At 47.6% G+C, this 12,376-nt stretch overlaps 1 protein-coding gene across 4 annotated transcripts in view; it reads left to right on the forward strand.

Annotated features, from left to right (window-relative positions):
- LOC309516244 (UDP-glucuronosyltransferase 2A2-like) overlaps nucleotides 1–12,376 on the forward strand; it is a 30,722-nt gene that overhangs the window by 15,890 nt on the left and 2,456 nt on the right. For all 4 annotated transcript variants that reach the window (XM_082194936.1, XM_082194934.1, XM_082194935.1 and 1 more), the window contains exons 2-5: nucleotides 1,850–1,998; nucleotides 5,325–5,456; nucleotides 7,975–8,062; nucleotides 9,902–10,121. In XM_082194936.1, the coding sequence (XP_082051062.1) occupies nucleotides 1,850–1,998; nucleotides 5,325–5,456; nucleotides 7,975–8,062; nucleotides 9,902–10,121 (589 nt within the window). The remainder of the gene's footprint in view (nucleotides 1–1,849; nucleotides 1,999–5,324; nucleotides 5,457–7,974; nucleotides 8,063–9,901; nucleotides 10,122–12,376) is intronic.

The raw sequence follows: 12,376 nt of genomic DNA on the forward strand, positions 1-12,376 counted from the left end.
TAGTCATGCTGGTGGATGCTCAGATTGCTTGGAAAGTACCCAGGGGAGGAGGAGACTTAGGGAGCTGTTGGGAAGGTGGGGACACACAGAAGGGAACGGCCTCACGGGGACAAGATCTACTGGGAAGAGTTGCTGTGCTCAGTAGGCCTGGCCTCCTGAGCTGACCCTGTTTCCTTGAATAAAGAGTTAACTTTACTGACGCCGTGTGATTTATTGCCGACCGGCTCCTGACACCTGCCAACCGAGATACTGGACTCTTGAGGGGTGCATTTTAAAAAGTGTAACCCAAGAGATGTGAAGGCTAACTCAGCCCTCCTCAACGAACAACCAGATGTTTGAAGGTGGTACAGTATATATCACTGAGCACCAGGTGCTGGGAAAGGAGAGAGGGAAAGCAGAGAGGCATTGCCTTCAAGCCCAGCTTGGAAACTTGCTAGAAGCAGATCTGCCCAGCCACTGCTGCAAACACCAGGCTGGGCTAAATGGACTTTGGTTTGATCCTGCATTGCTCCTCTTTTGCTTTCATCGTAAGCACAGGAGGGCACTGGGAATGTTTTTGGCAGTGGAAGAATGGGAGAAATATGACAGAATTGGGGCAGTGGAAGACAGCAACTATGTGAGATATATAGGAATGACCTTGTGGTCTCTTCCAACTCTATGATTCTATGATTCTATGACCTGTGAGCAGGAAGTGATCCTTCCTGAAAAATAAATGTTGTGTTTCCTTTTCAATACAGTGGTACCTCGGGTTAAGTACTTAATTTGTTCCGGAGGTCCGTTCTTTCTTTTTTTTATGAATAATTTTTTATTAACCGACCAATCACATCAAATCAAACCAAATTACATAAATTCCAAATTACACAGCCGAATTTTAAATTTTTGTTGGGGGTACCCATATTTCAAGTTCCGAAGGGATCCAATCAACTTCTTGCTTCTTACTGCTGTTTTAATGTCCACAAATCTAACCTTATGATGTTCACAGTACTATCCAGTCCTTTCTTATTATTTTTCCACATCTCTTGTTGTTATTTTCATATATTTTTTGACCGGAGGTCCGTTCTTAACCTGAAACTGTTCTTAACCTGAAGTACCACTTTAGCTAATGGGGTCTCCTGCTGCTGCCGCGCCGCCGGAGCACGATTCTGTTCTCATCCTGAAGCAAAGTTGTTAACCCGAGGTTAGCGGAGCTTAGTGGAGAATGTAACATGAAGCGTATGTAACCTGAGGTACCACTGTATTAGGTGTTTCTTATTCCTCCCTTTTCTTAAAAAAAATATTCAAGATGGTTCATTCCAAACTCTTTCCTAGTGGGTCACTGAGAATTTGCCCATAAGGTCTCAAAAACCCTGAGAAATGCAGCTTCAGCCAGTCTCCCTCAGCCTGCTTCCCTCCAGAGGTTTTGGACTACAATTCCCATCAGCCCCAGTCAGTGCAGACATGCTGGCCGAGGCTGATGGTCTCTGTAGTCCAAAACTTCAGGAAGGAGCCAAGTTGGGGAAAGCTGATCTAAGCAGATTGGAAGCAACAGTGATGTGCCTTCAGCTATCAACATTGACTTTGAAGCAATGGGTTCTTTCAACTATTACTCAATTGTGAGCTTGGGTGTGCCTCTGAAAGAGTATCCACCAAGGAGCCAAAGCCAATCCTAACAAGAAAGCATGTGCATTTCTGCAAGCTCAGTCCCCTGTTGTGGTTCACATTTATTGTCTTCTTTTTTCAGGTGCGCCTTACACTGCTGAAATGTAATGTCTGAACCACATTATTTCTGGAAGCAAGTTTGCCAAAGCAGTTGAATCTGGGAAGAAGAGTTGAGCTGAATTTAACCCCCGTCCTTTTTCTCACTCAACAGGGAGACCCACAACATTATGTGAAGTGATGGGGAAAGCAGAGATCTGGTTGATTCGCACCTACTGGGACTTTGAATTCCCACGGCCTTTCCTACCCAATTTTGAATTTGTGGGGGGTCTGCACTGCCAGCCAGCCAAGCCTTTGCCAGAGGTAATTCCCTCCTTTGCCTGTCAACTGGTCATGGTAATCATGCCTGGTTCTCCTACAAAACACCGCCAGGAAAGGGGAGGACGTGTGGTGGAGAGGACAAGTTGTTGTTGTTTAGTCATTTAGTCGTGTCCAACTCTTCGTGACCCCATGGACCAGAGCATGCCAGGCACTCCTGTCTTCCACTGCCTCCTGCAGTTTGGTCAAACTCATGCTGGTAGCTTTGAGAACACTGCCCAATCATCTCATCCTCTGTCGTCCCCTTCTCCTTGTGCCCTCCATCTTTCCCAACATCAGGGTCTTTTCCAGGGAGTCTTCTCTTCTCATGAGGTGGCCAAAGTATTGGAGCCTCAGCTTCACGATCTGTCCTTCCAGTGAGCACTCAGGGCTGATTTCCTTCAGAATGGAGAGGTTTGATCTTCTTGCAGTCCATGGGACTCTCAAGAGTCTCCTCCAGCACCATAATTCAAAAGCATCAATTCTTCAGTGATCAGCCTTCTTTATGGTCCAGCTCTCACTTCCATACATCATTACTGGAAAAACCATAGCTTTAACTATACGGACCTTTGTTGGCAAGGTCATGTCTCTGCTTTTTAAGATGCTGTATAGGCTTGTCATTGCTTTTCTCTCAAGAAGCAGGCGTCTTTTAATTTCGTGGCTGCTGTCACCATCTGCAGTGATCATGGAGCCCAAGAAAGTAAAATCTCTCACTGCCTCCATTTCTTCTCCTTAATTACGTATATGTGGAGGAGGATGGCTTTCTTTCATGGGCTTGCTCTGAATATCAGCTCCAAATCTGAGGTAGTTGGTGGTTTCACAGCATCCATATCTGAAGGTTTATTTAGGGGCAAATTCAGGGGTGACATTCAGAGTGGAAGCCTGGAAGATGGACAGATCTGACACAGAGGACACATTCTATCTCGGGCTTCCTCAACCTTGGCCCTCCAGATGTTTTTGGCCTACAACTCCCATTATTCCTAGCTAGCAGGACCAGTGGTCAGGGATGCTGGGAATTGTAGTCTCAAAACATCTGGAGGGCCAAGGTTGAGGAAGCCAGGGCTATTTTGTGTTCATCCCAGTGGAGCTTGTGGAGAGACATGGATTGTGTCCCATGTTTATGTGGGGATGGATTCTGGTCTGGGTTTCAATCCCTTTCAGATTTCTCTAGAAGTGGCAAAGAGATTGCAGTTGGGGGCTGCAGATGATTAACCTGCTAGCATCACGTTCGCTTCTGAAAGTGGAGTGGAGAGATATGCCAGTCCCACTCAAGTCCTAGACATATTTAAGCGCAAGGTGGGGTGCAGCAAAAGTCTGGGAATAGGGCTCAGGAGCCATCAGAGTGCTAGGAAGGCCCTCAAGTCAGTAGCTCAGCAGCTAAAGAGAGCCAGTGTGGTGTAGTGGTTAAGAGTGGTGGACTCGTAATCTGGGGAACTGGGTTCGCGTCTCCGCTCCTCCACATGCAGCTGCTGGGTGACCTTGGGCCAGTCACACTTCTCTGAAGTCTCTCAGCCTCACTCACCTCATAGAGTGTTTATTGTGGGGGAGGAAGGGAAAAGGAGAATGTTAGCCGCTCTGAGACTCCTTCAGGTAGTGATAAAGTGGGATATCAAATCCAAACTCTTCTTCTTCTTCTTCTGGGCCACTCTTACCACACAGCCCCAAGAAAGAGGCTTCAGACCATGGGCCAGGAATGGCTCTGTGAAACAACAGTCCATTGTAGGCAGCTTCATGTGCTGGTCCCGGGGGGGGGGTTTACCGTGAGGCATGATCAAAGTCCGGTCCTGGGCCGAGGGTCTGGAGACTGTCCACCAAGGGGGAAGTGGGGTCCAAAGCAAGAAGCCGGGCGTGGTCGGGAACTCCGGAAAAAGAGGTCTGGGTGCTGGCAGAAACAGGTTTCCAACGTTGTTGCTCCCGCAACTTGGGACTGGGGCTGGCTGGCTTTTATCTGCCCCGAGGCATAGGGCTGCCCCGGTCCACAGGTGACTCGCCTCTCCTGGCCTGGAGGCGAGCACTCCTCCTGAGAGAACCCAGTTCTCTCTGCCTCTCTGCCCTGAGCCTCTGCAGCTCAGGAGAGGCTGGAGGGTTACTGGACCCAGAGCCAGCTTCACCTTCCCCTGACAAGGCTGGGAGAGGCACACCTGCAGGCAATGGGTCCTCCATCATCTCCGGAGCCAGAGTGGATACATCTGGTGTCTGCTCCTGAGGATCTGGCACAGGTGAGGGCCCTTCAGATTCAAGCCCCTGCCCCAGCTCAGCCGGCCCTAGAGGCGGGGACTCCTGTGCAGGCTGGGATTCCTCCGGTTCACCCTCTGAATCGGATTCCCAGGCCATCACACCTTAGTTATCATTTCCCCTTTAGGACTCTAGAACTGCTAATGTTAGACTACGCCAGGTGTTAATATTGATCTTGTTGTCATTATTATATTCAGGGTCCTTAGTAGCCAACCAGTTTACTGGGATTTAATTCCCTCCCCAATGTCTCTCTCTGTCTCTCTCTGTCTCTCTCTCTCTCACACACACACACACACACACACGATGTGGATCAGGTTCAACTTGTCAAATAAGGCAAGTTGACAAAGGCAGAGTAATACTATATATGAACTGCAATTCATAAAGCTATAAAATATGTTCCCAAAATTTAATACGATTGACAACCATAACAGGAAGGAGAAGCAGTTTTTGTCCTTGTTATCATTGTAAATACAATAGGCTTAGTAGTACAAAAACACTTCATTAACTGAAGCCTGATATTTATTATTATTAGTAATAGTAGTACATCTCTCAAGGTACGGTAATTCTCAAAAATTGGAAGATGAATTTCATGTATTGCTGGGGGACACTGCCACCTTATGATGAATGATGGAATTCCACGGACGTTAAACAAAAATGTATCTTTCTCACAATTGCCTCACATATTTTGTAGGTTAAACTCGTAATCTTCTTTGGCTTTTCATGTGGTCAAACACAACTCTTCATTCCTGCCCATTGACCATGGTGTTTGAGACTGAGGGGAGCTGAAGAACACAACAATCACTGGAAGACCACAAATTAAATTCCTCACTACTGTTGTCTTCTGCGTTTTAGTTATTTTCTCTCTCAGAAGTTGGGGACCTGTGGCCCTCCAAACGTTGGTGTGCTCCAAATGGTAGACACTCTGCTTTACTTAGAAGGTCTCTCCCATTTCCCAGTCAGCACGGCCAATGTTAAGGATGTTATTACAGCACAACTTATAAAATAAGCCAAGACAAAATGGATTACCACAGCTAGTCATGTATGCATTGCAGGCAGCAGAGGGAACGTTACTTTTAATTGCTTTTGCCTTTTAATAGGAAATGGAAAAATTTGTCCAGAGTTCAGGAGAACATGGCATTGTGGTCTTCTCCCTGGGCTCAATGATTAAAAACTTAACAGAGGAAAAGGGAAACATGATCGCATTGGCCCTCAGCCAGCTTCCACAGAAGGTATGTTCTTTTGGATGCCTGCTTGGTGCTGTTTGTGTGTGTGTGTGAAAAGTGAACACAATCCTTCAGTTGGGAAGAAAGCGGGAGAGGCTAGGGTGTTCCTACTACTGATAAAATACAGGGGTCAGCAAACTTTTTCAGCAAGGGGACCGGTCCACTGTCCCTCAGACCTTGTGGGAGGCCGGACTGTTTTTTGGAAGAAAAAAAATGAACGAATTCCTATGCCCCACAAATAACCCAGAAATGCATTTTAAATAAAAGGACACATTCTACTCATGTAAAAACACACTGATTCTCAGACTGTCCGCAGGCTGGATTTAGAAGGCGATTAGCCCAGATCTGGCCCCCAGGCCTTAGGTTGCCTAAAGGTAAAGGTAAAGGGACCCCTGACCATTAGGTCCAGTCGTGACCGACTCTGGGGTTGCAGCGCTCATCTCGTTTTATTGGCCGAAGGAGCCGGCGTACAGCTTCTGGGTCATGTGGCCAGCATGACTAAGCCGCTTCTGGCGAACCTGAGCAGCGCATGGAAACGCCGTTTACCTTCCCGCTGGAGCGGTACCTATTTATCTACTTGCACTTTGACGTGCTTTTAAACTGCTAGGTGGGCAGGAGTTGCCTACCCATGGATAAAAACATGCTTGCATATTGGGTGTGGGGGAAATGGCTGTCTCTGTAGAATCCATGGCCAGGTTGCTCCCCAAGGCAAGATGGCTTGAGCGTATAACACCAATCCTGGTCCAACTGCATGAGCTGCAAGTTAGCTTCCAGGCCCAATTATAAGTGTTGGGTTTTGACATATAAAGCCTTAAACACCTCAAGACCGCAATACTGAAAGAAGCGCCTCTCTCCATATGTACCAACCATCAGGGGTTGGCAAGGTTTTTGTGGCTTGGGCCGGTTCATGGTCCTGCAGATGCCACAGGGGGCTGGAGTGCGCTTGCACGCACAAACGCTATTTCTGGCGCTCCTTCTGGTGCGGAGGAGGCATGCGCAGCTTCTCATTGGCTGCAGGAGGCTCCTGCAGGCAATGGAAAGCCAGCCAACATCACGGAAGGTGGTTCCTGCTCTGCTCTGCGCCAGTTTAACACAGTGCACGGTTGCCAACCCCTGAATGAGATCATCATCTGAGGACATTCTCCATGCGTACCTTCCATGAGAAGTTTGGAACGTGGCAACATAAGAACAGGTCTCTTCTGTGGCGGCGGATGCCCTTTAACCAACTATGGCCTTTTAGAAATGGATGGGATGATTTTCATAGAAACATAGAATCATAGAATCCTAGAGTTGGAAGAGACCACAAGGGCCATCGAGTCCAACCCCCTGCCAAGCAGGAAACACCATCAGAGCACTCCTGACATATGGTTGTCAAGCCTCTGCTTAAAGACCTCCAAAGTAGGAGACTCCACCACATTCCTTGGCAGCAAATTCCACTGTCGAACAGCTCTTACTGTCAGGAAGTTCTTCCTAATGTTTAGGTGGAATCTTCTTTCTTGTAGTTTGGATCCATTGCTCCGTGTCTGCTTCTCTGGAGCAGCAGAAAACAACCTTTCTCCCTCCTCTATGTGACATCCTTTTATATATTTGAACATGGCTATCATATCACCCCTTAACCTCCTCTTTTAATGCTCTAGTTTTTTATGTGGGGTTTTGCTTTGTTTGTAGGTTGCTTTGGGTTGTCTTGTGCAAGATAAAATGACTAACAAATTTAATAAATAGTAGTTGCCGTTATGGTCCCCTTACGTGATTTCAGTTAATGGTGATGTCTGAGAGGATATCGTATGCAATTGCTATCTATCCGGCTATCAAATGTGGAATTTTAACCTTATTTTTGCATTTGACTTTTGTTTGTGATATTTTCAGAATGCTATACTTCTCTGAAATATGAAGCTGTTTATATATATATTTATATATTTGTACACATACACTTCCCTTTAACATAGTGGGCGAGAGGCAAAAGTTACTTCGCAAATGATGTACTAATTCTTCTGGGAAAAGATACATGGGAGTAAATGCCCATTGAATACCAATATGGGACATAAAATAACAATGGAGAAAGTTTAGCTAAATAAAATATGTAAGACATAATATAAATAGGTATACTACTCACATTTTAATTAAACATCATTATGTCTAGACTGGGTACAATCTCAACCACGGTGCCACATATTAATAGTTCAATGAACAGAATAGAACTTAAGTCTTGTTGGCCATTTAAAATAGGCAATATTTGAGCTTTTCAAAAAGAAAACTGGTTGTTTTTTGTGTAAAGACAAAAAAACAAAACAAAACACAACTGCTGAAGCACTGGTTTTTATAGAGAGCATTTAAGCATATACTTAAGCAATGTGCTTAAAAAATATTCGGCTTTAGCTGTATTCATGCTCAATGTTTTAACTTTTAATCTTTCTCCTTTGTGTTGATAAAAGGTCAATATAACCTGTGGGCCAGCATTAGGCTTAATCGTATTTTGCAATTATTCATTAATTTCTCTCTCTCTCCCCCCCCCCCAAAATCCCAGGTTCTTTGGCGCTACAAAGGAAAAAGGCCAGACACATTAGGAGCCAACACCAGACTTTATGACTGGATCCCACAAAACGACCTTCTTGGTGAGAGATCTTATGCCGCAAACATTGGCTTCCGTGCTCCATTCTGACAATTGCTAGGAAACACAACCTCTGCATTTCCATGTTGGAAACTACATACGCAAAGCACTGTGGAACCCACAAAATGTATTTGAAAACCCGAGTTTCCAACTATTCATAATTTGGGTGACTGCAAAATACATCCATTTTAGAAAGCGCTATTTTGTGATTGAGCGCTGAAAATTCTTGGGTTCTAGAAACACAATTTTGTGTGTGTGTGTGTGTGTGTGTGTGAATGGCAGTATTAAGGGATTGCATGTCAACTGGACTAAACTTGAATGCTGTAATCTGTAATCATTTGCAATAATCTGCTTTTATCAGATGGAGTCCAGATCTTAAAAAGCATTGTCATCTATGGATATCTCTGATGGTTAGAGCGTAGTGCTGGTTAACACCAAAGTTGCAGATCTTAGCCTTGTATGGGACAGCTGCAAGGGTCAAGACACTCATAACTGACAACATTAACTACAGTGGTACCTCAGGTTACATACGCTTCAGGTTACTGACTCCACTAACCCAGAAATAGTACCTCGGGTTAAGAACTTTGCTTCAGGATTAAAACAGAAATTGTGCTCCGGCGGCGCGGCAGCAGCCCCCATTAGCTAAAGTGGTGCTTCAGGTTAAGAACAGTTTCAGGTTAAGGACGGACCTCCGGAACGAATTAAGTACTTAACCCGAGGTACCACCGTACTGGTCTCTACTGCCACAATAGGCGCTGTGATTCTCCAACGCTTTGACTTCACTCCCAGGGGTTCATTCCATTGTTTCTTGAGACAGACAGATGCCAACAAGTTACTATAATTATTCTGGTCTCATGTTATCAGCAGCTGGAGTTGTGATAGTTTGGAGGTCTCAGCAGGTATCAAATGACTACTAAAAAGGTAAAGGTAAAGGTAACCCTGACTGTTAGGTCCAGTCATGGAAGACTCTGGGGGTTGCGTGCTCATCTCGGTCTATAGGCCGAGGGAGCCAGCGTTTGTCCGCAGACAGCTTCTGGGTCATGCGGCCAACATGACTAAGCTGCTTCTGGCGAACCAGAGCAGCGCACGGAAACACCATTTACCTTCCTGCCAGAGTGGTACCTATTTATCTACTTGCACTTGATGTGCTTTTGAACTGCTAGGTGGGCAGGAGCTGGGACTGAACAACAGGAACTCACCACCGTCGCAGGGTTTCGAACTGCTGACCTTTCGATCGGCAAGCCCTAGGCGCTGTGGTTTAGACCACAGCACCACCCGTGTCCCCAACTCCCAACTGACTACTAGTGGTTTATATCTTTTGATCACCATGATCGCTCATATTTTTCTCAACAACTCACTACTAGTTGAGAAAAATATGGGCGATCACGGTAATCAAAAGATATAAACCATTATAGTCGTACTTTGGAAGTTGAACAGAATCCGTTCCGGAAGTTTGTTTGACTTCCAAAACGTTCTCAAACCAAAGCACGGCTTCTGATTGGCTGCAGGCAGCTGCTGCAGCCAATCGAAAGCCGTGGAAGCCCTGTCGGATGTTCGGCTTCCAGAAATAGTTCACAAACCTATTTGTCACTACTGGGTTTGCCGTGTTCGGGAACAAAAACATTTGAGAACTAAGCTGTTCGAAAACCAAGGTACGACTGTATAGGATGGGGAAATTTAAACAGATATTTCAATGAATTTAGGTATTTTGGGGTCTTGGAACTAGTAAAAAAACAGCATGCCATACACACAGTATGCAGTATCAAAAAAAAATTGGGGGGTACATATATGGGAAAATTTATGAATGATTCCTTATCACATTTTACCCATCTTCCCATTTCAGGACACCCCAAGACGAAAGCCTTTATAACACACGGTGGAACCAATGGGATTTATGAAGCTATTTACCATGGTGTTCCCATGGTTGGGATCCCCATGTTTGCTGACCAACCCGATAACGTTGTGCACATGAAGGCAAAGGGGATGGCTGTACAGCTGGACATTCATACAATGAAGACGGAAGACTTAGTGGATGCCGTGAACACTGTCATTCACAATGCCACGTGAGTGAGACACAGATCGCCTTCTCTGTACCATGCCTAGAGCAAGCTAGGTCCTTCAGCAATAGGTTTTGGAAAAGAAAAACGTAGCCGAGAAATCGTTAGCACATGTTATTAATATTCTATAGCCAAGCCCATTCCCACCTGACTCCATTTCCTCCTGTCCTGCTGTGGTCGTCTTCTTGCTTCTACCACGTTGTTTGCTTCTACCACGTTGGGATACATTTTCTCTTGCCAAACCACATTTGAATCTAGTGTCTTCTGACTTTTGTCCTACGGAACTCAAAGGCTTTTGCCCCCAAACACCTCTTGCCCTCAGTCTGAGGTGCAGACGACCCCAAAAGGCAATAACCGTATTTTTTGCTCTGCAAGACTCACTTTTTCCCTCCTAAAAAGGGGAAATGTGTGTGCGTCTTATGGAGGGAATGCAGGCTGCACAGCTATCCCAGAAGCCAGAATAGAAAGAGGGATCGCTGCTTTCGCTGCACAGTGCTGTTCTGACTTCTGGGATTCAAAATACTGTTTTCTTGTTTTCCTCCTTCAAAAACTAGGTGTGTCTTATGGTCTTATAGGGCGAAAAATACGGTACAGTGGTGCCTCGCAAGACGAAATTAATTCGTTCCGCAAGTCTCTTCGTCTTGCGGTTTTTTCGTCTTGCGATGCACGGTTTCCCATAGGACTGCATTGAAAATCAATTAATGCGTTCCTAGGGAAACCGCCTTCAGACCAGGTCCGGGGACAGTCTGTCCCCGGACCTCTTCTGAAGGCTGGGGGGGGGGACAAGGGCTTTTCTTCCCACCCCCAGCATTTTAAAAAACCCTGGGACAGCGGAGGACTTCTCCGCTGTCCGGGGCGATCTTAAAATGCTGACGGGCGGCATTTTATAATCGCCCTGGACAGCGGAGGACTTCTCCGCTGTCCGGGGCGATTTAAAAGCCCCTGGGAAGGCAGGCAGGGGGGACAAAGACTTTCGCCCCCTGCCCGCCTTCAGAAGGTGTCCCCGCCCCCCCTCCCCACTTCGGAACAGCTTTCCGAAGTGGGGCGGCTGGGGCAGGCGTCCCCGCCCCCCTCCCCACTTCGGAACAGCTTTCCGAAGTGGGGCGGCTGGGGCAGGCGTCCCCGCCCCCCGCCGGAACAGCTTTCCGAAGTGGGGCGGCTGGGGCAGGCGTCCCCGCACCCCCTCCCCACTTCGGAACAGCTTTCCGAAGTGGGGCAGCTGGGGCAGGCGTCCCCGCCCCCCCCTCCCCACTTCGGAACAGCTTTCCGAAGTGGGGCGGCTGGGGCAGGTGTCCCCGCCCCCCCTCCCCACTTCGGAACAGCTTTCCGAAGTGGGGCGGCTGGGGCAGGCGTCCACGCCCCCCCTCCCCACTTCGGAACAACTTTCCGAAGTGGGGCGGCTGGGGCAGGCGTCCACGCCCCCCGCCCCCCCTTCGGAACAGCGTTTTAAAATGCTGGGGGTCGGGAGCGAAGCGCTGCCAACCCCCAGCATTTTAAAAACTCCCCGTGTCCCGGGAAGATTTTAAAATGCTGGGGGTCGGGCTGCCGACCCCCAGCATTTTAAAACCTTCCCGGGACACGGGGAGATTTTAAAATGCTGGGGTTCGGCAGCGCTTCGCTCCCGACCCCCAGCATTTTAAAACCTCCCCGGGACACGGGGAGATTTTAAAATGCTGGGGGTCGGCAGCGCTTCGCTCCCGACCCCCAGCATTTTAAAACCTCCCCGGGACAGGGGGAGATTTTAAAATGCTGGGGGTCGGCAGCTAACGCTTCGCTCCCGACCCCCAGCATTTTAAAATCTCCCCGGGACAGAGACTTCTCTGCTGTCCCTTGGAGATTTTAAAATGCTGGGGGTCGGCAGCGAACGCTTCGCTCCCGCCCGCCAGCATTTTAAGATCGCCCGGGGCAGGCGGGGTGGGGGGGGAAGGCAGGCGGGGGGAGCAAAGACTTTTGCCCCCCGCCGGCCTTCAGAAGAGGTCCTCTTCTGAAGGCCGGCTGTGGGCGAAAGTCTTTGCTCCCGACCGCCAGCATTTCCCTATGGGCTTTCGTCTTGCGATGCAAGCCCATAGGGAAATTCGTCTTGCGAAGCGCCTCCAAAACAGAAAACCCTTTTCCGTCTTGCGGGGTACCACTGTATATCTCGTTTCCTTCTATTCAGTCCCCCATATGGTTATGGAGCCAAAAGTAACACTGCGACAGTAGTCAATCTCTTCAGTCTATGTTTTTCTGGTGCCCGTCAGTCACTCCTTCAGATTTTTTTG

Source organism: Podarcis vaucheri, assembly GCF_965113315.1.
Source record: "Podarcis vaucheri genome assembly, chromosome: 13".
Classification (NCBI taxonomy): Eukaryota; Metazoa; Chordata; class Lepidosauria; order Squamata; family Lacertidae; genus Podarcis; species Podarcis vaucheri.